Source organism: Amblyomma mixtum, chromosome 8 (genome assembly GCF_055824585.1).
Source record: "Amblyomma mixtum isolate Tamu chromosome 8, ASM5582458v1, whole genome shotgun sequence".
NCBI lineage: Eukaryota > Metazoa > Arthropoda > Arachnida > Ixodida > Ixodidae > Amblyomma > Amblyomma mixtum.
The window spans coordinates 132,209,000-132,235,717 of NC_143019.1; the positions used below are offsets into that span (position 1 = coordinate 132,209,000).

General features: G+C 45.7%; 1 protein-coding gene across 1 annotated transcript in view; it reads left to right on the forward strand.

Moving 5' to 3' along the window:
- The window catches only part of LOC149334478 (BTB/POZ domain-containing protein 6-like), an 88,365-nt gene extending 73,784 nt beyond the window's left edge, over nt 1–14,581 (forward strand). The window contains exon 4 of the mRNA XM_089555145.1: nt 13,781–14,581. Within this exon, the coding sequence (XP_089411271.1) occupies nt 13,781–14,366 (586 nt within the window). The 3' untranslated portion in view covers nt 14,367–14,581. The remainder of the gene's footprint in view (nt 1–13,780) is intronic.
- Nucleotides 14,582–26,718: the final 12,137 nt, after the last annotated feature.

Below are 26,718 nucleotides of genomic sequence, written 5' to 3' on the forward strand. Positions count from 1 at the left end.
TGTGATTTCAGATTGAGTATGCAGCTAGCCTGGTTCCTGTTTCAGGATAAGAGATCTACCTAATACACATATATGAACCCTTTCTAAACGGATACCTCGCTGCAAAGTAGAAAAGTACTGCACATGTATGTTCGCATTTCGTTCCGGCCTAACTGTAAATGCATAATGTGTGTCTAATGCATATCATTATCAGTCAAGGCTGTCACTTCCAACACCAAGCAGATATGTGAAACCTGTAAGAACTCCTTGAAGGCAAGAGTCTGGAGACAAGCTTCTAGACCCACTCTAAAGGATGTAGATTTGGTGTTCAGTGTGGCATATAATTACTTCTGCATTAATAACGAGCATGTAAGGCCAATACAAGGAGCTTCTGAATTTGGTCGCCTAAAATTTGCTTGGGAGAACGCAAAATAATGCTAAAGAGCAATCTATAGACACAATATTGCATGCTGAATAAACAACAAGAAAAAAGAAGGCAATGCTCTGGAAGCACCTTCAGTCATTCAAGACAAAAATGATGAGGCATGCTGATGCTGCTACTTGAAGAATAGAAAAAAGCGACTACTGCTTACTTACAATAAAAGCTTTCTCTGAGCAAGCAATGAAAAAGAGCTGTAACTCATGAAACCTCACGTCATTCTTTTTACAAAAAAAAGGAATTTAAAAGGTTGCAATGCAAGAATCCCTGCCATAATAGTATTCTCCTCACACTTGGGTTACACAAGCCAAGGCTTTTAACAGCATGGTTTTTTGCATGTGTTTGGTTTGGTTTAGTTTATGGGGTTTAACGTCCCAAAGCGACTCAGGCTATGAGAGACGCCGTAGTGGAGGGCTCCGGAAATTTCGACCACCTGGGGTTCTTTAACGTGCACTGACATCGCACAGTACACGGGCCTCGAATTTCTCCTCTAAAGAAATTCAACCGCCGCCGCCGGGATCGAACCGGCGTCTTTCGGGCCAGCAGCCGAGCACCATAGCCACTGAGCCACCGCGGCGGCTTTTGCATGTGTTCATTCTGAAGCATTACCCGATTGAAGCGACACAAAATATTTACTTCCCCATGAACCTGTGCGTGTAGCATAATCACAGAAAATATTTTTTACACTGGACAGAAATACAACAGCATAGTGGCGTAACTGACACACAACAGGCTTCGGGGACAGTGCAAGACAATGATCTGAAATCCTACACAACAGACCTGCGGCATTACAATGGCTAAATCCTTGATAGTAGTATTTAACAGCCATCTAAATGCTCGTGCGCAACAGGTGGGAGCACTATACTGCGAAGCAACAGTAAACCTTTGCCACTAGTCTAAACAAAAGTGCGCCTCATTGCGACTTCCACTAAACTTTTTTGCTCCCAGTGCGACATCATCTTAACATAAACAATGCATGTGGTCTCTGTTCCAGACTGCCAATCAGCCTCGAGAAGACAAAGATGCTTATAAAGAAAGAACAAAGCAACAAGCTCTCAAACCTCACAGTGAACATAGAAGTAGCAGAACCATGTAACCTAGCCAATAGTTCGAAGCTAAGCAGCAGAAGAAAATATGTTAAGGCCAGGACTGAGCAAGCAGAAAATCATGGAGGAAACCTAAAAGCAGCAATAAGCAATGAGAGTGGAGTTACCTTGATGTTCATTGTCAATACATACTGCTCAAAGTAACGGAAACCAGGGTATAAGAAATACAGCATTTCATACTATGCTTTGAGCAAATGCAGTGAGAATGAAACAGACTAGAGACTTGTCTTATAACATTTTCACTCTTTGCTTTGCACCAGAGGAAAATAAATTTGTGTGCAGTTCACCTACTGCTTGGCACTGTCCTAGAAGGAATGAATCCAGGTCTCGAAAAGTCTACAGAGAGAATACTGATGCTGCATGTGCATTTTTCTGTAGACTCCCTCATTTATTCCTTCCCTTAGGTTCAGGAGTCCACCGAGAGACAGTTACTGCCCCATTTCCTTTCCTCAAAAACCAATTTTAATTTAATTTCTCTCAACTGTCCTGAAATGTGTATAAGTTACCAATTTTTTAGCGCCTAATTACATACTGTAATTTTTGCAAGGAATATGAGGTTGATGGACAGAAAAAAAAGTCTGGAATGGTACCTTAGGTAACTTGGCACCTGGACAAACAGCTGACCCACTGGGCGTCCCCAAGGGCTCTGCTGCGAGGCGTCCCTAGCAACAGTAGCCGGTTGTCGATATCCAAAGGAACCACGCGAATGATTACCGAAAAGTTTAAGGACAGCAGATGCATGAACACAAAACAGCTTTTCAGCACTGTTGCAGTGGGATGAACGGTTCCAAATCTCGACTATACCTGGTAATAAATAAATCATCAGAAGTCCATCTCGAGCGCAGAATGATCTCAAAGCACATTTGACACGCACTACCAACATGGACAACCTGTGCTTAATTGAATTCAAAAGTTTACGCTGATCGACCAATGTTACTTCAAATAGAGACAGAAAGCGCATGCACGTTGTGCTGATGTTACCGTGAACATAACATGCGACGAGACACAGGGTTACAATAGAAACAAAAAACCGCTTTCAAAATCTGAGAACAAATTGCTCACCTTCTCACAAGTTCACCAAACCGGAGACGATGCCGTGTGGCTGCCGCCAGTCACTCGCGATGCACAGAAACAATAAAAATGCACCGCCGCTGACTTTCCTTGAGCAATTTTCAGTTGATTAAACTTCAAACTGTTCGCACCGACCACCGTTCACCTCACCAAGCATGTGTGCACGGAGGAAGTAAAATTTATGCGGGCAAGTCAGCAGCGCAAAACGCCGAGCACGATGCCATTTGCAGAGCTATGGTGGCTAGCAGAGCTGCACGGGAAATTCATAGCGTCATTCGCGTATTCGCTTCCATGCTTACTTTCGCTGACGCCGCAAAAGCGCACCACCTTGAAAACATATCAGATGTATTTAATTTTACCGTAGCTTTTTTAGCTGAGAACTTGAATGGTTTTACATATTAAAATTTTCTTTTTGTTTCATGAGCGTTGTTACCACAAGAGCGCAGTGCTTGCAGCTTGGCCGTGACGAGTCGAAGCGCTAGCCAAGCCCGCTGTCGGAACCATGCGCGGTGTATGTGTGGTGTTGAGTGAACAGGTGCTTTAGAACGGTTTTTGTTCTTCCGTGTTTGCTGCGTGCGTCCTGCGCGCTGTATTGTCGTTACGGTGTGTGTATGTGTGCGGCCTTACGCCGCATTGGAGTGTACAACCGCTTGCTGTCCCATGCGGCATCGATGCATAGTAAAACGACCGTGCAGAATGTGCGTTACAATGCCAGTGGCCGTGCACGAAAGAGGAGACTTGAAGCCGGCGGAAAAGCTGCTCACCTTCGTGGGACTGCAAGAATGTGGCGAGGAACAGTCGACACGCGTTTCGGTGGATGATTGTGTTTATCAAGCTAAAAAATTCAGCACTGGCCAATAGCACTGATGAGCTGCTGCTGCGTCATGATAAACACCTGTCTAAAGTTTATTACAAGCTTGTTGGATGTGAACGTGGCCATGAGTGGTATTCGTCGAGCAGCGGCCCTCAGGACGTGGAACCAGTCGATACCTGAAGACGATTACTGTTTGCCCGCGCCCTGGCGCCTCGCTTCCAACCGAATGCGTTGGCGTTATTTATATCTGATTTTCACACGTAGTGGAACTTTCGCAAATATTACAACCGCATCTTTCAAACGTGCCGTGTGAAGAGGACCCTTTTTCATATTTTTTTGTGGGAGGGGGTGGGGGAATGAGCGGCTGCTCAAATGTCATTCTTTATTATTTTGAGCTTATTTTCCATATATGTGCCAGGTTGGCCCATTCTTGCCTCTTGGTTGCATGTAAGCAATGCATTTATTGGGCATAAATTGCTTTGCTGTTGTATTAGCACAGGGTTAATGATTCTCATTCTATTGTGGTGACACATCATTGTATGCACTCCTTGCAGAATGTCTAAGGGGGTAATAAATTACTGAGCAGAGAGTATGCCTTCTGATAAATGCGAGGAACATTACTGATTTACTTCACACTTGGCATGTTCCGTTGTCGTTAGTGGTTACGAATGCCTTGCCTGCTGCTTTCCAGTGTAGGGGAGAGAGGCATGTCAAGCTCCACTTTGCAGCTTTTTTCTGTCCACTCTTTACTGGTCAACATGGTAAAATAAACTGAACATAATGCATGCTTGCTGAGACTTAGCTTAGACTACAATTCATTTATTTACTCTCAGGGCCTATCGGCGCCAGATAGAGGAGTGGGTGGCTGACAAAAATACATGTGTAATAGGCAGATTAGTTAAGGTGATTATACACAGCATACTTGAAGGCGTCGGATGCAGTGATGGACATGACAAAGGCAGAGAAGATGTGACAGTTGGAAACGTAGAAAAGTAGAGATCTGCGTGAGCTTACACTTGACTTAAGGTGAACACTAGCGAAAAATTAAGAAGGTGCAGAAGACTGAGGCCAGAGTTAAAGCTAGTTTAACAAAGAAAAGAACCGCTCAGCAAGCCAAAATGAGCACATGCAAGCAGTTACGTAAAGATGGAACATAAAACTTTTTGGACGGAAGAAAAGCCAAGGCACATTGCTCATTGTGACGCTGCTTAAAAAGTGGGTGTCTAGTTGTTCACCTTCATATCCGGTCCTTCCACACCTAGCAACTGAAATGCCATCAAGGAGGAGCATCTCCAATCTCTCTAATTGCATGGGAGGTACACATCTCCAGATTTCAGAGGCTTGGTGTCTGATTTTAGTCTAGATAGTTTGGTAGATATAAACATTACCACATGTAAGGGGCATGTGGTAGCCTTGCAGGGGGTGTATTTTGTAAGTCTTATAGCATGTTGTGCAATGCTGGCATGTTTCATTATTTACATTGCAGTAATATGTTAGCACAGGCGAGAAAGTTTGTAACTGAGCCGAAAAAAACAATATTTATGCCATGTCTTAGCCGCATTCTTAGTACCATATAAAACATAGTGCGTATAAGGAACTCCTCATTTTTTTATAATTTTTCTTTCTGAGCACTGGTTTTTTGCAAGTTAGCAGGGTTCTACAGACTTCTGTGGCTGTCGACTGGCCCGCATGTTTGTCAAAGCTGCAGAGTTCGTGATGGGTCGTGTCAGTGCAAGCTAAATAAAGGTAGATAAGAAATTCATGCTTCCAGAGTACATTCCAGAAAAAACAGCTATTATTTCCTACTCAGGATGAGGGAGCAGCACCGACGGTGCACATCCTCCTTGTCACTACAGCAATTATGGCTGCTCACTGCTTTTTGCAGCGTTTCATTTATCCACAGGAAGACCAGGCATGAATGGCCGGCTATAGGTACCTAATAAATTGAACATTGCAATGAGCAATATTCTGTTGTGCCTGTGCTTTTGTTATCCGTGAAGGAGTTAGCATTTTTGATTGATGGTTGTGTAGCAAAGATGTGACTGCTACATTGCACTGCGTTCACAAATTTGTTTGCCCATGCTTTTGGCTTTCTCAGTGGTTCGTTTGCTTATGAAACGGCAGACGGAAATTCGGCTTTCACCTTGTGCACTTTCATCATGTTTGTAATGTATTTTCAGCTGGTGTTCAGTTTCAATTTAGAGAACTTGTCTAACCATTGTCTGTGTGTATTTTTTTTATCTCTTGACCTCATTACGCTGCATTTCTAAATTATTTATTAAATGCATTTATTAATTGTTACCCTGTCATGTGGTTAGCAACATGGTGAAAATATTTTTTTATGAAGTCAACGTTTTTCTTTTAAAGTTATAGCAAAGTAAGTCCTTTGTTCTTTAATGTTGCTCACAATTTGTAGAAATCCCTCAACGTTGAAGCAACATCATGCGTCACTTGGGTCCAATCTGAGTATGACCCCCCTCGGATCATCACCTTTGCACATGGGGTTAATCTCATTTTCGCCATGCTAGTTTGTGGACATTGTTGAACAAGAGTAAACCACACAGATCGGAAATGGAATGTCATGTGGTGCCTAGTCCGGGGGCCAACAGTTACGGCGAGTAATACGTTTCAGAAAATGCATAATACGGCCAGCCACCTTCACGAATGTGTTACGGATGGACCCTCCATTTTAGATGCAACAGAGCAAGCATTTGCTCTGTTATGGAGAGTTTGTACGTAACATTCACGGAATTTTTTTGCAGTGTACAACGGCGTTAGTACGTACCAGTTTCTAAAGTAGTTCCAGCAGAATTCATGATTATTCCTCTGGAGTTCATTTGATTTGGTAGAGGACACAAATCACCCAGCCACCAGATGACAATTGGTGATTGACACACAAGGAACGGTGAAATTCAACTTGATAGAATCGCTTAACGATGCTACTGAACACGAACATACGAACAAATTCAACAGTCAGTGACTCAGCTGCCAATGCTGACTGCGGATGGTGGCACGCAAAAAACTGCACCTAGCTAGTCTTATTCGCTCAAAGAAGCTTTACCATAACCTAATCCCGTCACTCAAGCTATATTACGTAGCATGAGTTTTTGGCTTTCATTTTCGAAGCCTTGAGGAATATGACTACAATGTGAATGTTTGTTACTTAGTTGTAGCTCCTCCAGAATAGAGAAGGGGCGAGAAGGCGTCGATGAGCAGCATGAATTAACACAGTTTATGAACATAGAGCAATACAAAAGTCTTTACACTTGTTAAACTAGACCGGAAAACACAGCAAACAGTCAGTCGTACAGAGGGGCACGCGTTTTTTCTTAGATGGGAGTCACTAGAAGCATAATTGCTTTAAAATAAGGGAAAGTTGGGCTTGTTAGCTTTCCATATGCATGGCATCGCAAGACAGGAAAGACAGCAGACTTGTCCTCTATCATTCGTGTCTTGTGCTGTTATGTATAAGCATTATGGTGGTGGCTTCTGTCGCTCTGATAATCCTCCTTTCCTGCTTAATTACGTTCAGAGTCAGTTTACGGACACATTGATTGATCAAAATGCAGCTTATCAGGACCATCTGCATGTGCATAACTATCAATATTTGTTGCGTTTGTATTTTAAGGCGGAAGCCTTTAATGTCTCATCGTTGTAAGCAGCAGTTGCCGACAGAAATGTCACGCTTTTCAGTTGGTCGAAACGGTCGTGACGTCACAGTGCGCGAATTTCAAACGGGGCCAATTGTACTTTGGCTAGTAACCATGCAACCAATGGAAGGGATCGTATAGTGATGCTCCAAGTAAGTGGGACTGAGCTTAGTTAATCTCTTAATTACCCAATTAGCCTAATTGACTTTTCTAGTCAGGCCATATAAATAAATAAAACCGAGAAGGAAATTGGTCGAGCTCGGGAATCGAACCCCGGTCTTCGGCGTGCGAGACGAGCATGCTATCCACTCCGCCATGCCAGCTCGATGGTTTGGAATGAACAAAGGCGCGCCTAGTGAATACGGTGTCTTCGCCCACTCTCATCCTCCTCCCTTCCCTTCCGGCGAGGTTTAGGTGTCCACCGAGATATGAGAGACAGATACATTTCCTTTCCTCAAAAACCAATTTACCGACGTGCGAGGCGTACAACCGAATGGGCGATGGCGTTCTATGGACTCCCTGGCAGCGTTGCAAGACGCTGTCGCGTTCCACTCTTAGAGGCGAAGCTTAACATCTTAACCACACATCAGTGACCACACTTCAGGTCAAAAAAGTGACCTCCTGAATTTTGACGGGTGCCCACCGACATATGTGAGACAGTTACTGGGTAATTTCCTTTCCTCAAATACAATTTCCATTTTCTTCATTACGGCCCCTCTTTCTTCTTCCACTCCCACTTTCTGCCTTCCTCTACGGTGCGGTTCAGGTGTCCACCGAGATGACAGAGAATTACTTCGCCATTTCCTTTCCTCAAAAAGCATTGCGTTCAAAGGGCAAGGCATCGCGCCGAACGGGTGGTGGCGTTCCGTGGACTCCCTGGCAGCGCTACAACACGCTGTCGCGTTCCACTCCTAAAGGCGAAGCTTAAAATTCATTAATTAGCAGTTAATTAGTATCCAGGCATTAATCAGTAATTAACCATTAATTAGTGATTTGTCATCACTTAGTAATTAGTTCTCAATTACATGTGACGCCACCAGTGCCACAGAAGCAGTCAAAGTGGTGCGGAAAACGCTTTCGACTCTAAGCACTTTAGACAGTCAAAGTGCCCCCTGAATTTTTTTTGTTCGTCAGAGATGTATACTCTGTATTATATGTGTATTTGTTGCCAAGTGGAGAATGTAGTGTTGCATGTTGATCTGTTCGCCAGCCATGCCAAGACGGGCAGCAGCCTCGTCAAGCTACTATGCCAATAGCTTTCCGTTTCTGTCCCCATTATATTTTTCCCACTAGCTGGTAGGAGAGAGAAGACAATAAATAAAGATGCTTTGAGATGGTTTGGACCATTGACCTTGGATTAACTTAGCGGGAAATTAAGAGTCCGCCGTTCGCTACCCAGAGATAGAGCGCCGCTAAAGACGTATTAAGCTTTTAGTTAAAAGGGCTCTCTAATAAAAAGTTACCGTATGCCGTTGATGTTAAAGGGCACCGCTTAAAGAGTACCTTCCAGCAAAAGTTTTTTGGTACGCTTTGTCGAATCTGAGTTACCTCTAGTCAAAATTTGAATTTCCGCGCCTTCGTGCCATTTCCTCTCCTCTCACTCCTTTTTGCTCGCTGAAAAGTCGGCGCTGCTCCCCCAGCCCAACCAATGCGGTGCAGCTTCCTGAGTCGCATTTAAGTCGGAAGTTTGGCTTGCGCAAGGCCAGCCAGGCCCTCCCAGTAACTTCTCTCATGGAGCAGGACTACTCCAATTGGGCATACGGACTCACGAAAACACTCCGTTCACATGAAAAGCAGATCCAGCTTACGAAGCGTGCACCGGACGTGGATAACCACCTGATGCACCTCTGGGAAGCTCGCCGCAGGCTCACTAAACGATGGTGGCGGCAGAAACACAACCGTAAACTCCACGCTCGCATCTCTGACCTCACCTAGCAAGCTGCCGAGTATGCTGCCCAGCTCGCCGACGCTAACTGGGTAGATCGATGCAACAGCGCAGCAAGACAGATGTCCAGCCGGAACACTTGCCGCTTTTCAGGAGTCTCATAGATCCCACACAAACACGCTCGGAGACCCAGAAACATCTCAATCACGCGATACATAACTTTCAAGGAAACACGAAGCAGCTAACGAACGCGTTGCTCTCACAATCACTCAATCAGGATCAAAACCCGCGCGGGCAGGATTATTCGTATGCAGGCTGCGATAATCCGGAACTGATCAACTTTTCCAGCTTCACGACATTTGCGCGGCTCTTTCCAAAATGCGCAGGGGGACGGCGCCCGGGAGGGATAAGGTAACAGTCAAATTATTGGCGAACCTTCCTGATCGGGCATACGAAACCCTACTCGCATATATTAACGCCATTTGGACCGGGGACACTTCGTTGCCACCGGATTGGAAGACATCATTGGTAACCTTTATCCCGAAGGCGGGGAAACCGGTAAACACAGAACACCTCTGGCACATCTCCCTCACTTCATGCGTAGGAAAACTGATGAGAACGATGGTCCGTGACCGCCTATCGGAATATCTCGAGAGCAAGAACACCTTTGCCGACACCATGTTCGGTTTCCGACCCAATATGTCTGCACAAGACATCCTTTTACAGCTTCACCACGAGGATCTCGAACCCATAGAACACCCACACAACGACAAAATAGTCCTAGCACTCGATCTCAAGGGTGCGTGTGACAATGCCAAACACGGCGTCATACTAAAGCACCTTAACGAGACCAACTGTGGTCCTCGTACATTCAACAACTTAGCAGACCGCTTCGCCTATATACGTATACAAGAGACCGAGTACGGCCCGTTTGAGATGGGAACACGGGGCACACCACAAGGCGCTGTGTTGTCCCCGCTTTTCTTTAACACTGCTATGATGAATCTCCCGGCACAGCTGGCGGGTGTGGGCGGTGTTCAGCATGCCCCGTACGCCGATGACATCACCATCTGGGCCACTACGGGGAACATAGGAGAGATGGAGGAATGCCTGCAAGCAGCGGAGAGCATAGTTGACCACTATGCCATGTACTGCGGCCTCCAATGCTCCCCGTCCAAGTCTGAATTTGTGCATATTCGACCTTCTCCGAAATGCAAAATCTCCGTTCAGCTTTCTCTCGCAAGTGGCCCCATCTGCGAAGCGAAGGAGCTACGAATACTCGGTCTCTTCATTAATCAACATCGTAAGGCAGACACAACTCTTGAAAAACTCCGCATAGTCGGGGACCAGGTGGGCCGAATGGTTCGTCGCGTGTCCAACAAGCGAGGAGGGTTGCGAAGTAAGGATGCGATGCGGCTCGCGCATGCCTTCGTAGCTAGTCGAGTACTGTACTCGACTCCTTACCTCCGCTTACGGAAACATGACGAAGATCACTTGGAGATTGTACTCCGCAAAATTTTCAAGAGAGCCCTCGACCTCCCGATCTCCACTTCCAATGCGCGACTCCTCGCGTTGGGGGCGGTGAACACCTATCGAGAACTTCCCGAGGCTCATCTCGTTAACCAATACACGCGTCTCGCCCAGACCGTGTCCGGTCGCCGCCTGTTGGACCGGTTACATATCAGAAATGGTCACCATACCATGGAGCGGGTTCGAGTGCCCGAACTGTGGAGAAGCGCCCTCTACGTTCGACCCCTTCCGACTAAGATGAACCATGAGGACCATAATGGCCGGCGCCAGGCGCGGGCGGATGCCCTGCACCGCCACTACGGCTCAAAGAAACACGTCGTGTACGTCGACATTGCAGGCCCCTACCGCTCCAGGGGGGAATGGTACTCGGCTGCTGTCATACACGAGGGAAAACAGGTGGACGGCCTCTCGTTCAGAGCGCCCAACTCAACGCATGCAGAGGAGGTGGCGATCGCCCTCGCAGCCTCCCATCCCGACTCTAAATTCATCCTCAGACTCTCGCGGAGCCTATCGTAACTATCGTAACGGAGCCTATCGTAACTATCGCAGTTCGGTTGGATCATTCCACTCGCTCACGAAATTTTACACCACAGTACTCGCGACGGTGATCCAACTCATCGCTCAATCATATGGGTCCCCAGCCACCCAAGACATGCTAGGTAACGAAGCCGCCCATTAGGCAGCCCGCGCACTCACTCACCGGGCACCAGGCGTCCCTTGGGAGGATCTTAACCCAGACCACAGCCCTCTTCTTTCTTTTAAAGACATTAAGTATGAGAACTATCGTGCCGAACACCGACGATACCCAGTTCCTATGAAAGGACTGGGTAAATCTGGCGAACGAATTCTCCTCAGGCTCTTAACACCCTGCTGTGCCGGGCGGTTCTCAAGCACTTTAATCCTTCTTTTGACGGCCGCTGCTCATTCTGTGGGGAGGTGGCCGACACCTTCCACATGGTTTGGGCATGCAGAAAAAATCTTTCTCTCCCCCCTCCCATCACCACCTCCCCTACCCGAGAGGACTGGGAGGCGGCCCTGCTCAGCTGCCAGGAACTATCTGCCCAACAGGCCCTGGTTCGGCGGACTTGTGTAGCAGTGATGACCAACGGGATCCCGGAATGTGGCACTCCGCCTAGTATTGTAAGGGGTGAGACCCACTAGGGGCCTCTCCTCGAGCACCTCTCTGTAATATACTAAATAAGTGCTTTTCACCACCACCACCACCTGACCCGCCTGAGCTACGCCGCTTATTGGCCGCGGCCACGGTAGCTGCCTTACGGCTGAAATAGTCCAACCAATAGCCATCTCTGAACTGGTATACGCAGGAGCGGTGCGAAGGAAAAGGACACGAGCATGAAAAAGTCACTGTAAAGGCTCGGCAACGTTTCCGCTCGATTGTGGATTCTCTGCTGCGTGTAGAAGTGTATTATTTGGCTCAGGCGTTCTTGAGAACACAATGCAGTGAATGAGCCAGTTGATGTTCTCTCATTGAAATGTGTTTCACAGCCCCTTTAAAGTGGAATTCCTGGCTGTTTACGGGCCCGCAAAACTGGCTTTCCCGCTGGCTGCAAGCGTCTAAAAGGGGCAGGGCGACATTTGGCACCTGGTCTCCCTTTGAAGTTAATTGCATGCAGCAGCTGGCAGCAAAATACTCAGCAAGGCAAGATTACCAACCCGTGCCCTTTGTGTACTTAATGAGCAGATGTGGCAGAGTGACTAAATGCGTTTCGAGCCCCAGAGTGAGTGCACATCGCATTCCTCGATTTGCTTCAAGAATGTAAGCTCATCTCGTGGTTCGTTCAGGAAATAGTGAACTTACTCTGTGCAGAAAATTTTGAAAGCCCACTTCGGAGCATATGTTGGTGTATCCTCTCTGAATGGGCTCGGAACAGAAAACACCAGAGTTCCTGTCCAAAGACGCCACGAAGGACAGCCATTTGGCACTAAATATTAATATCCCAATTTGACGGAAACGCTTGCGGTAGGCCATTATCGAAGCGCTTTTTGTTCATTGACCACTGGAGATGATGCCGACACTTGCTATTCCCATAGGATGGACATAAGTTTTCGCATTTCATTTCATTTCATTTCATTTCATTTATTTACTCTCAGGACCGAAGCAATTGATACAGAGAGGAGTGGGTGATACACAACAAAAACAGAACAGGTAACGCAGCACTACAATGTAAAATCAATTACAGCATTCTTAAACAAGTCGGCGTTTGTAATGGAGGCGATGGAAGCGGGAAGGTGGTTCCATTCCTTAGCAGTCTTGGGGATAAAAGAGGCGAAGTGTAAGTTGGTGCGACTGCTGGGTACGCCAGCTTTCAACTGGTGGTCGCTGCGGGATGAAATGTCATCAGCTCACTCATCAGCACATTGGCATGACTACTGAGTTCCACTGCTGAACCACACAGTCACGTTGTTGTGTAAGAGGTGATGAAGAAATCCACAGAAGGACATTGCATTACAAATAGAGCAGCTTAGTGTATCAATCAGCCGTTCACAGTTGCGCATGGTGTCGTTCTAGCTCTTCAATAGCGCACAATCTTGTGACCACAGACTTTGTTTATTTCCGAGTCTCTACATATGGTACCATTTCTTTCTTTGAGTACATTGCAGTTGTCACTTGTTTGTTTCAAGCTCTTTTTTGTTTTGCTTTGCAGTACCACTGTGCTGCCTCTAGCTTTATTTTATATTGAAAAAGCGAGCAATAACAGTAATAGAACAATCGAAGAAAGAGGCTTTTTCAGAAAGCCAGCTGAAGAGGCAGGATACGGTTTTGTCTCTTGTATCTTTTTTTGAGCAGTTTAATCATGACACCTGGATGAAAGAAGAATATCCCCTCCCCCCCCCCCCCCTAAATAAAAAAGCTGCATCTCCTTAAGCGTAAGCAGTTGAAGGCTGCTGTTGCTCTTTTTAATTCCTGTTTGCAGATCTTAGGAAGATTATGATGCAAGAAACTTTTTCCACGAATTCATAGACTGCTAATGTGGTGGGATATATTTTCTTTGTACAGTCTGCATCCCCTTTGTGTAGGGGACTAGAGCAAGGCTAAGCATACAAGTGCTGAAATTATACAGGACCCCATGTTTGCTGGCCAAAGTAGAATTGCCTCCTGGCTTTTAAATGTAAGAGGCTGAATGTGCTCGCATGTATTGCTTCATGAATGAAGCAGCAGCTTTGATGTGCCGCATTGTTTAATCTCGGGGTACTGCTACATCCCTCTACACAAGCATGACGCAGACTTAACCTGAAGGGAAGCGCCGTTTTGAACACTTTTTTCGTTTGTTAACTATGACACAGGTACCTCTACTCCGGGAAGCTGAAGCTGACGACCATCAGCGACGCACTGCACGCCAGGTTTGCCGCCAAAAAATACCTCGTCCCTGAGGTGGTACAAGCCTGCAGCGCATACATTGAGAAGAACCTCAAGGCTGAACAACTGTGCTCCTTCATAGACTACTACATGCGGAGCCGCGAAGCAGACATGGACAGCGTTGTACAAACTCTTCTGACGTCGTCCAATTCCCCAGTCGTATTGACCTCAAAGGAATTCAATAGCGCTCTGGAGGACACTGTTCACTATATTGTGGACAATATCAGGAAGGTCTCTGAAGACAGCCTCTCGAAAGCCGTGTTCGGCTGGGCTCAAGAACAGTGCGTCAGGAGTCTGGGCTCGGATACTCAACTCGAGTTGCAGACAGTGATGCGTTCCTTCTTTCCAAAACTTCGATTTCTGACCATGACGCCTGAGGAGTTTGTGATGGGACCAGGGTCTTGGGGCGTGCTGGAAGACTCTGAGAATCTTTCGCTGCTGCGAAACATTGTGAAATACGGATCACAGCCCCTGCCTGAGGGGTTCTGCAGTGTGAGAGATGATCGCATGTAGTGTTCGTGAAGCTACGTCAAGAATATTTTGGATTGCGTTTGTGCACTAGGTAAACTATCTACCTTTAACTTCTTTTTACAGTGCGAAAAAGTTGGGATAAGTGTTTTGGCAAAGTGCAGTTTAAGTTTAGCGTGACTGGGTTGCATTAGTCGACTTTCATACAGAAGCCATTTTCATGTCAGTAATGGGTAGCCTGAAGCTATCAGGTGCCTAAAAGCAAAGGTTGTTACATAACCGTATACGGTGATGTTTCCAAGACCAAACAAGGCATGCACGTTGTAGTAAGCAGAGAGGCAATTTTTAAGCTAGTGCCTAAGAATGTGAAGAGAAAAAATGTAAAATAACAAAAAGAAGTAAAAGCGTACTCATTGCAGCCTACAGTGTTGTCATTGGTACTTCGTGAACGAGTAACACAAATCATTCCAAAAATCATTCCAAAATAGCAAACACAGTTTGCTATTTCTTAAATTTATGTTCAAGAAGTTTAAAGTATTCACTTTCATTTATTTATTTATTTATTTCGCATACCCTCAATCGCCGAAGCATTGCAGAGGGGAGTGGGTTACAAAAAGCAAACAACAGAACATGAAAGCGGCAGGTATATAGTACCAAATACAAAATAAATCATACAGCGTGAAAGGCTAAAAAAGCGAGAAAACGAACATAATTGCACTAGAAAAGTAAATCGAAAAGCAACACAAGACATGAATACCAATAACAACAAAAAAAAAACGGCAGAAAGGAAAAAAAGGCACTAATAAACTCTTAGGTGACATCATAAAAATGATTGAACAATGCTTGCCTGAAAAGAGTGTCGTCTGATATGGATGCGATCTCAGCGGGAAGGTGGTTCCAGTCTTTAGATGTGTTTGGCAAGAATGAATAATAAAAGGTGTTAGTGCGGCAATTAGGAAGAGCAACCTTGTTGCGATGGTCGACACGTGAGGAGCGGTAGCTAGGCGACATAATGAATTCACTATGTAGAGACTCATGGTAGAAAATTTTATGAAACAAGCAAATGCGAAAAATTTTACGGCGCAAAGACAGACACGGCAAACCGACATTAGACCTCATTAACGTTATGCTGGCTGTTCGGTTCTAGTTAGAAAGTACAAATCGAATAGCATTATTCTGCACCATTTCAACAGCATGAGATAAAGTGTTGTGATTAGAATTCCAGATGGAGGCAGCATATTCGAGTTTGGGTCGGATAAGCGTTTTATAAAGAAGAAGCTTTAATGAAGTAGGGCTTTACTGAAATTACGTCTTAAGTATCCTAAGGTGCGATTGGCGTTGCTAATAATATGGTCAGTGTGAGCTTTTCTGTTTAACCCTTTGTGGGACAGCGGGACTCATACGTCCCACTTTTTTCATAGTAATGTTTTGATTTTTGAGCTGAAAACCAATGAATTAATTTCGCTTAAATTTCCACTGCAACCTCCTGGATGTCCAAGCAAGCTGTTTTAATAACAATGTTGTATTGAGCGGCGCACTTACCACACAGGCGTGCGTCTCAAGTGAACTGTTCTACTTGCGCGCGGTGCATGCTGTTTTCAGCAGATTTTGGCACTCTGTCCAGCCGGTTGACTATGAACGACAAGTTTCAAAAGTTTTCTTTTTACTGACTAGTTCTTAAATGTGCTTTATACATCATTTTCGTTTGTCCTGTGTGTACTGTTCGCAAAAAAAATTTTGCATGGTCAAATTCAGCATTCCTCATCCATATATTTCGGGAAGCATATCCAGTCTAAAGCTCTTTTGCCGCTCATCGGTGGATTGGAGTTTCATTCTCTTTCATGCACGGAAGTCTCTGTCCATGCAGGAAGTAGTTGAGCTGGTGTTTAGACTCCTGGACGACTTACGTGGTAATGAAACACATGCCGACAGGGCGGAGAATCAGGATGATGCAAATCCATCGTTAGCGACTCATATGTCCCACTTTTTTCGTGGTTACACTGACTTTTGTGGTTAAAACCGCTCGAATCAATTTCGTTTTTGCTTTTACTGCCATCTCGTGGATGTTCAAAGAAGCTGTTTTGATGGCTCTTTACAAGAGCGCCGAGCGGCGGCAGCACATACCTGTGCCTCAAGCGAACCGATCCCCTTGCGTGTGTTGCGTGCGGTTTTCAGTAGATTTTGGCGCGCTTTTCAGCCGGTATTCGTAATGAAGGGTAAGTTTCAACCTTTCTTTTTAGTGACGAAATCTGCAAATAATGCCCTTTTGTGCTATCCTGTGCTATGCCCTTTTGTGCTATGTTCATTCTCTGAAAATGGCTGAGTCCTGGACATAGATCGATATTTTTTAGATTTTTTATCATAGAAAGTAGGCTTTTGTATTCTCCATACTTTGTTGTTGGTATGCGCACCCTTCTGTACAAAATAAAATTACTTTTTTTCTTGAGCGACTGTGCTTCAGAGGTCAGCGGGACACATATGTCCCACTTTCTCAAACGCACTCATGGTGCGGTGGGACTCCTGTGTCCCACTTTTATCTCGAAAATCGCTAACTCTAGAGAACTCAAAATTTGCATATTTCATAAAAAGCTGATAAGAACAAGAATCCCGCCCTGAACAGCCGGTGTGCATTGCTCACAACTTCATGTCTCATAAAGGGTTAATGTGGAAGAAATGGTTAGGCCAAGGTATTTATATGAAGGCACGGACTCAAGTGGAGTGTTGTAAAGTGTGTACACCGAGGTACATTCACCTTGTCGAGAGACACGCATTATTTTACATTTGTTAATGTTTAGTTCCATGCGCCATTTTCTGCACCAAAGAGCAATGTTACTTAAATCGGACTGAAGATTAGTATGTCATCATCATTACGAACCTCGCGTTAAATGACACAGTCGTCAGCGTATAAGTGCATGCAAGAAGAGACGCAGCTTGGCAATTTGTTAATGTATATTAGAAATAAAAGTGGCCCTAAAACGGAGCCTTGGGGCACGCCTGATGTTACTTCGGTTAAGGAAGAATTACAATCGTTAATACAGACGTACTGGGAGCGGTTAATCAGAAAATGTTCAAGCCAGTTTAGTACCGCAGGATCAAGATTCAGTGCAGACAGTTTAGTCATTAAGAGCTTATGATGTACTTTATCAAAGGCCTTGCAAAAGTCCAGAAATATGCAGTCTGCCTGGAAATTCCGATGAAGTATGCTGTGTAATGAATGCGTGAAATGAAGAAGCTGAGTTTCGCATGAGAAGGAAGGGCGAAAGCCATGTTGAACAGATGTAAAAAAGGAATTGGAGTGCAAAAAATGATAGATATGGGAATATAATATGTGCTCCAATAATTTACACGGAATACTGGTTAGTGATATGGGTCGATAATTTAAAGGGGATGATTTGCTACCTGATTTATGAAGAGGAACCACCTTCCCGACTTTCCAGTCTATCGGCAAAATCCCCCGGTCGAGTACATTTTGGTTTGTTTCAAGAACTTAGAATTGATGCCATCACTGCCACACGAGGAGGAAACGTTTAATGAATCAATTAAATTTACAATTCCAGCAGGATCAACGACAATGGGAGGCATCGGAGGGAAAATTATACTGTAAAGTAGTTTCAAGCGTACTTCCAGTTGATTAGGAAAAGTTCTTTGAAAACACATTATTCAATGTACAGGCACACTCAGATGACGACAGCGATTCACCGTCGTCATTGTTAAGCGAAATTGCACTATTGTCGCGTGAATTAACAATATTCCAAAATTTTTCCGGACTGTTTCTTTACATTGAAGGAAGAGTGTTATTAAAGAAAAAGTCTTTAGCGTCACGCACCGCTTTCAGGTAATGAACTTCAGCCATCCAGTACGCTTCCCAGCGATCGGCACTGTTCAGACGCTTTGCGGAACGGAAAAGTCTTTTTTTTTGTTGCAAAGGCATCTGAGTGTGTTCGTGTACCATGCAGCATTTGAGATAGGTCGGATATGTTTTAATGGTACATGTGTATTCGTGAGTTCCTTTATTTTATTGCAAAAGAGGTCCCAGTTTTCTTGGACACTTCGCTGGTCGAATTCTACAAGATACGAGTCCTAACAAATGGCCAGCTTAAAGTTTATAGCATCAAAATTTCCTTTTTTGTAATCAGGAATTGGTTTCACCACTGAACTACAACGTTGGAGGGAAATGGTGAGGTCGAAATGAAGCAGTGAGTGATCACTCAAGCCAGGTAAGTAGGTGATAGGAGATACGAAATCCGGGTGTGTACAAAGTATTAAATCCAGCGTATTACTTGACTGTGCATTGTATCTTGTGGGGCACGTTACAACTTGTGTTAGATGAAAAGCTGAACAGGAATCTAGGAAATCTTGGCGCTGTGAAGACATTGATTTGAGACGGGGATAAGGACCAGACCAGATGATATTAGAAAAGTTAAAATCCCCGAGAAGAACAATGGGGGCTGAGGGATAACGAGAAACCACTGAATTGATGGCGTCATAAAGATTGTCAAGAAAAGAAGCTGGAGCGTTCGGGGGACGGCAACAGCAACCAAGGATTATTCGCATGTTTGTGACGGTGATAGAGACCCAGACTATTTCCAAATCACAGATAGTAAAGATTGGAAAAGAGGGAATTTCGTTTGATACGGCTATCAGTGTGCCACCGCCGTGTCGAGAGTGTCGATCGCCGCAGTATACTGTACACTGTATTTCTTTGGTCCCTGGAAAATTTCCACGCTAGAAACCTTTACGCTGAGCCACGTCTCGGTCAGAACAACGATGTCAGCGTCACTTGCGCATACAACAGAGTTTAGTTCATCGCGTTTGCTCATGACGCTACGAATGTTTGTGAAGATAACTTGGATGCATGAAATAGTAGAAAGCCCACAAGTACCGCTTATTAAATGTTAGGATTTATGAAGTTGCGTCCCAGTACTTGGTGATGATGCGCTAGAGTGTGAGCGAGTGTTGGCCGCGGGCCCATGGGCGCTCTGGTGGGCGTCAGTTGGATGTCTAGCTGTCTGTGCATGCACGGTGTCACTTTCGCGGTCATAAACAAATAAAGTTTTGTTAACAAGCAGCCTGTCATGACGAAGTTGGAAAAAAGGGGATTCTGGAAGAGCCTTCGCAAACTCTGCAAGCTTTTTTCTTGCATACCTGGTAGTCGGAGAAAAATCTTCACTGACAGAAACGTCGGAGTCTTTTAATTTAGATGGCTCTTGAAAGACTTTATCCCGAACCTTAAAATGACTGAATCTAACAATCACCGGTCTGTTCTTGCTTTCACAATACGGGCCGCCGAGTCTGTGGGCACGTTCAATATTTTCCCCAGTGAGACCGGGGTCAATGTTCTCTGTTAATAGATTTACAATTTTTGTTTCAGTTTCATCCCATGATTCAGTGCTGTCTTGTACACCGTGAAAAATAAGAATATTACGACGAGACCTGTACTCCAGGTCGCAAAGCCGAGACCGTATCTCATCAGTTTGCTGCAGGACGCTGTTAAACGTTTCCTTAGTATGCAGAAAACTTCGCTCAATTTTTTCGAAATTGGTGTACCTAGCCTCAACGTTTGACAAACGGGCGTCCATTTCAACAAATCTAGCTTCCATACACTGTTGTGCTGTTTTAACATAATTTACAGCGGCAAGCAAGTTAGCTTGCCCTTGAGTAAGAATTGCAGTCTCACGTTTAAGTCTTTTAGGTACTGTAGAATTTGTTGTTGGCAGTCTTGGTCACCGGGGGAACCAGCCCTAGTAGCAGAATGGTTAGGGCCGGGATTGCTTTCGACATCGCCAGAGCATAGGAAACTGATCACAACATCAGTACATTCTTCGAATTCATCGCACAAAGTAAGGAGGCATGGCAACAGAAAAAGGTAACGATTGCTAGTACGTTTCGCAAACAGTGAGCATGTATTACGAACCTCAAAGAAGCGGATGAGCAGCACGTCAGTCATGTCGTGAACGGCAGTGCCGCACTCACGCCCCCTGAAAAGCGACCAGGTGGCGTGGCCCTTTAAAAGTTCCGCAGAGGGTGATGGCGGTGCCGATGTCACTGTCGAGGCGAGGCGGAGGTAACTGCTTCCGAGGGAAACAGAGGCATCTGCGCTGGGGCCTGCCCTCACGACGTTGGCGATGGTGCACAGGACAGCAGCAGCACTGTTTTCTGCTCCGGCGCTATTCTCGATGAATGAAGCAAGGCACGCATGTATTTGGATGAAACGAAGGTACAGCGTGTCCGCCATGTGAACGGCAGTGCCGCACTCACGCCCACTGAAAAGCGACCAGGTAGCGTGGCCCTTTAAAAGTTCTGCAGCGGGTGATGCCGGTGCCGATGCCACTGTCGAGGCGAGGCGGAGGTAACTGCTTCCGAGGGAAACAGAGGCATCTGCGCTGGGGCCTGCCCTCACGACGTTGGCGATGGTGCACAGGACAGGAGCAGCACTGTTTTCTGGTCCGGCGCTATTCTCGATGAATGAAGCAAGGCACGCATGGATTTGGATGAAACGAAGGTACGGCGTGTCCGCCATGTGAACGGCAGTGCCGCACTCACGCCCACTGAAAAGCGACCAGGTAGCGTGGCCCTTTAAAAGTTCCGCAGCGGGTGATGCCGGTGCCGATGTCACTGTCGAGGCGAGGCGGAGGTAACTGCTTCCGAGGGAAACAGAGGCATCTGCGCTGGGGCCTGCCCTCACGACGTTGGCGATGGTGCACAGGACAGGAGCAGCACTGTTTTCTGGTCCGGCGCTATTTTCGATGAATGAAGCAAGGCACGCATGGATTTGGATGAAACGAAGGTACGGCGTGTCCGCCATGTGAACGGCAGTGCCGCACTCACGCCCACTGAAAAGCGAGCAGGTAGCGTGGTCCTTTAAATGTTCCGCAGCGGGTGATGCCGGTGCCGATGCCACTGTCGAGGCGAGGCGGAGGTAACTGCTTCCGAGGGAAACAGAGGCATCTGCGCTGGGGCCTGCCCTCACGACGTTGGCGATGGTCCACAGGACAGGAGCAGCACTGTTTTCTGGTCCGGCGCTATTCTCAATGAATGAAGCAAGGAATGAAGCGATGAATGATGCAATTTTATTGCATGTAATAAAATTTCCGACAATTTGTCAGCATAATGAATATCTTTGGTACCAATATTAATTTTCTGATTTTGCGTATAGTTTGTGATACTGCTGTTTTTTCTTCAAGTGGTGCCTCCAATCGCAAGAAAACCAGCAAGGGAATGTGACTTCCTCGGTTGACATCGTCGTATATAATTCCTCAATACTCCCTGCAGAACTGGTGGTAGTAGGTCAACTTCCGGTTCAACATTCTCGAACCAGTCGTAGTTCTGAAGCATTATTGTACACCCCAAGGTAATCGCCGCTTGCTAAATATTTCTGGTATCATACCACACACTGGACGAAAGGACAAAAAGAATGACGGAGGAAACATGCATTGATAATTGTCTACAAGAACAAGACGATTGCACAGAGATTCCCCATGAAAAAGAGGCACATTAGATATAATTAGATCTAAAATGTTACGAGCGCAATTCATCATCGAATTACACTGACTTAACCCAAAAGAATTGATAAAGTCAATTAGACATTCTCGCACGGTTGTGCAATCACTAATGACCTAACCGGTGGCCCATTCGACTTTAGGAAGATTGAAGTCTCTGTAAATGTAAACCTGATAGCTTGAAAAATCATTTTTTCCCAATATCCAAGACCTGACTAGGATCACAATTCGGCAGAAAGTAATAACAGCCAATGTGATAGTGTGAATTGTCACGTTTCAATTTCAAACCACACATATTCTTCGTACGCCCTTAGGTCGTCGTCATCAACATCAGGCTGATTGCATCCACTGCAATCCAAAGGGCTCTCCCATGTATCTCCAATTAAACCTGTCCTTTGCCAGTTGCCACCACCGTGTCAGTGCACAGACTTCTTAATCTCATCCGCCCACCTAGCTTTCTGCCGCCCCCTGCTAAGCTTGCCTTCTCTTGGAATCCACTCCGTTAACTTTAAGGACCAGCGGTTATCTTGTCTTCGCATTACATGCTCTGCCCAAGCCCATTTCTTCCTCTTGATTTCAACTAGGATGCAATTAACCCGCATCTGTTCCTTCACCCTCTCTGGCTGCTTCTGGTCAGTTAAAGTTACACCTATAACCCCCTTCTCCAAATCTGGAGATGGGCCCAGCCCAGAAAACGGATGAATACGGTTAGTGGATGAATTAGGGTGGACTGGAAGGGTTTAATGTGGTTTGATGGGTGGAATAAAGTGGAATAGCGGGTCATGTTAGTCTAATCCCGTGTGATAAACTAATAGAAGGTACTGGAACATTGTAGTCCTCAGATCTTCAAATTTGGCGTTGCTGATGACATCACCACCCTCTCGACCAATCAGGGAAATTCGTTACGGAGAAACCGGGTGGTTCTTGTGAGACACCATTAATGCTATCACAACACAATGGCAATTTATAAGCTCATTTCCAGGAAGCGATGGCGTAAAGGTAGAGCATCCGCCTGCCGTGCAAGACGACCGCAGTTCGAATCTAGGTGCAGTGCAATTCTCCACCGGGTTTGAAAAAAACAAACAAAAACTCCTCTTGTCGATGGAATTTCATAACCAGGCCGGGGGTGCGGCCTGATCTCATTGACTAGAAAAGACAGCGCTCATTCCTTCACCAGAACAGGATTTGGCCACTATCTCCTATGAATAAACCAATTAATGTCTCCAGGCCTGGTCTTCTAAATGCACTTAACACAGAACGGCAGGCTATATGAGATTTACCCCCGCATTTAACCTGGTGACAATACATTCTGTCGGCTCTGGAAACTGCATACTCTTCTGAGATATAAAGGGCACTTGCACACAATGAATTTAGCCACGTTTCCGTCGTGCATATAATGACGTGGTTACAATGCTATGCATTCGCGAAGGGTACTTCCCGTTTATTATGGAGCCCTCTCGTGTTTTGATAATACAACCTATTTTCTGTGTCCTTTTCGGACATGGTTAGAGTGTCGTTAGGGTCATGAAAGTATTGTGTGGACCAGAGGTTCCCATAGAAGGGGCAAAATACTGTAGCGAAACGCGCTTCCGTGCCGGAACGAGAGCTCCGCCGCATCAAAGAAGGGGCCCAGCAGGCGTCGATAAGTTGCATTGATCAACTTGATTTATTAAAGGTAGATTCGAATCACTGGCAAACCTTATAAACTGAGACAAAAATATAACAGGTCACATAGTAAAACAGTCAGTCATACCCCGGGGCGTCCAGCCTCTTTGGAGCGAGGTCCCGAGTAGCAGCCGGGAGGCAGCCGTTCCTCTCCCGAGTCTCCTTGCTGTTGAGAAACCTGCTCTTATATGCACTTCACCAGCATTCTGGCGACCCTTTTCTCGACCAATAAAAAAAGCCGTTACCGGAGCCAACCAGAGGAGCTTCTACAGCATTTTGAGAACTCTTTTTGAGACCAATTAGACAAATCAGGAAAGCCGTTACCGGAACAAATCGGAACACATCCTTTCAAGACATGACGACAGCAAACTCATACACTTTCTCAGACTAAAATACACCAAAACACCCAGTGTGCGCCAGCTCGCAACCTTGTACGAATAGGGACGGAAGGCGCGCGCGTTTGTGTGTGTACGTTGTGCGCAAAGCGGGTGACGACAGACCTAACTGCCCAAACGCATACCGCGGAACGCGGGCCAGAGAGCCCCCCACGGCAAGACCCGGGAAACGGCGCCAGAAAGCGGTCGGCAATCCACAGCAAAACACCGACTCTGTAACACTATCTGACCGCGCCTAGCGAAAGGAAGTGGGGGACGCACGCGGGGCCGCTCCACAGCGGAGCTGTGTCTTGCTCGCAACAAGAGGGCCGCAACTATAAGAAAACCGATGGCACCAAGAACGCACTCTTCTCGTCGGCTCCCGGCTACAGGAATTGGCGCGAAAAACTCGAAAACTCGCTATGCTACAATACACAACAATCCGGCCACACTTCAAGTTTGCTCACAAGTTCAACTAAATGCTCACCGAGACAAACATGGACGTAGCAATGCGTATCATACCTCGTTTCCAGTCTTTTACACAGTAGGTTGTACTGCGAGGTCTGAGATTCCTTGCATGCACCACTAGAGTACCACGCGTGACTGCGAAGCGTTTTGTAAAATAAAAAAAAAATGTGTCCAAGTTCGAACGGGGATTCACAAAAAAATAACTTCAAGCTGAAAATGGGCAGGCTGAGGAAGGGTTGCGGAAAAAAATAGAAAAATAGAATTTTCCACCTGCAGAAACCCTGCATAAAGGGATGGACCTCCCTGAGGGCTTTTACTAAAACGTTTTTTTTTGGACCTTTTCTCGTTCAACTTGTTTTGTATGCTGGAGGGGCTTTCAAGACACGGAATGCTTGGTCTTAAGATATATTAGCTGGTTTGCCCGAAATAAGGCATTACTTTCACGGCTCCACATAGAAAGATCCAAAGGGTGGCGGCCCACCCCTTGTATTTACCTGACATTTTGTCTTTGCTTTGTGACTAAAAAGGATCTGAAAATAACTTGCCCCCCAAATATTGTACAAGCACAGAAAGTTTCTGATCGCCAAAAGTTGCGTGCTACGTCTACGCGCTCTTGTTTGGGTCAGCTTTGGTTTAGTAACCTAAAACCCAAAAATAATATGCACCAGAAAATTTTAGAACCATACCACGAATGCTTTTGTCTGCGCCTTCCCATTTCGGTTTCAAAAGTTCAGTTTTTTTAAAGTTACGGCACTTGGCTCAAGGAACGTATTTTCCTGTACTTTGAAGTCTTATCTCAAGAAGGGAAGTGCCAGAGCCGTCAGAATTACACATTGAGTTTTATGAAAATATGTTAAACTGCAGAAGTCACATATTTTACGTTTAATGAGGCGTAGTCGCGCGAAGTTCAGAAAAAGTCAGAACGCAAACTTCTGAATATGGTTAATAAAAAATATAATTTTTACAACCTTGCCCGCATGTTCCGTATATCAACGTTGATGGGCCGTCAAAATCTTGTTCCATCATACTGACGCTTTATTAGCGATAACTCCGACAAAGAGGCCCTTGGGCATTGCTCGGCAGAGAATGCAGCTCTGTGGAGACTCCTTGTCTGCGTCGTCTATAGAGTATGGACAATACTATATCCCAGCTCATTAGGCTAAGTCTTGAAAAGACCCAGGCTCAAGCTATCCACATGCAAAAGCAATGCTCAAATGTGGAAGCAATGTATTCCATGCCGACTTTTATGAAGGCTGTACCAATGCTTTCCGACGAGGCTGAGGCCTACTGCTGGCAAAAAAAAGCTATCAATATTTACATGTGTTCCTAGCACGAGAATATATAAGCATAGATTCGCCACTGTCAGCGAAAATTTGCTCCACAACTACGCTAGACAAAGTAAGAGTGCGTGCGCGACAACGAGGGGGTGTACTGCAAAGTGAGATAAGTGAGCGACAGAGCAGCTTGTCCTTTCGGGAATAGGTACACCAGCTCTGTGAATTGAGGAAGGGGGACAGTCTCGATATCCATTGGTTATTCTGCGTAACTGGACTTGGAAGTACGCATGCGTCTGAGTTGGAGGACTCGTCAAGGTCGAATTCTTAAGCAATGCCCCACAACTGGAAAGCAAAACCTGAAAGTGCAGCTCGGGCAGGCAGAGACAACGTCAATGTTTTATAAACAAACTTCGAGGTGTGCATTGTCAAGAAATGAAAGACGGTTGTCAGGAAATGAAAGGCGCGGTAACAGTGCCACTTCTCAGTGGACGGGTCAACTGCGTCGTGAGGGGAGTACGGTGGGAGTGAAAGAGCAAAGAGAAGAGGAGGTGACGTAGTGCAGGGGTCCGGTATAATTTCGACTACCTGGGGATCTTTAACGTGCAGAAACATCGTGCAGCGCACGGGCGCCTTTAACGTGTCACCTCCATCTAAACGCGACAACCGCGGTAGAGTTTCAAGGGCGGGTATTCCGGACCAGTAGCCAGTGCCCTTACTACTGAGAGTCGCGGCGGAGTGAACCCTTTCACCGAAGCAATTTGCCTCGCGCTTTTACAGCCAAAGCTGTAATATCTTTGTACAAGGCGTTTAATAGAAGCAATTTAGAAGGTAGAATAGCAGCCGCGTAATGCGTTAGGTGGACACCACCGCCACGCATGCATATATATATATAGAGAGAGAGAGAGAAAGAAAGAGAGAGAGAGAGAAAACTTGCTTGGGCTCAGTTAGAAATAGACACAAAAATATGTGAGGAAGTTTCTAGCTTAGAACAATTTAATGACGTTTCGGCCGCGCGACCGGCCTTCGTCGGAAAAAAGCGCCAATGATTAAGAGCGTCATATATATATATATATATATATATATATATATATATATATATATATATATATATATA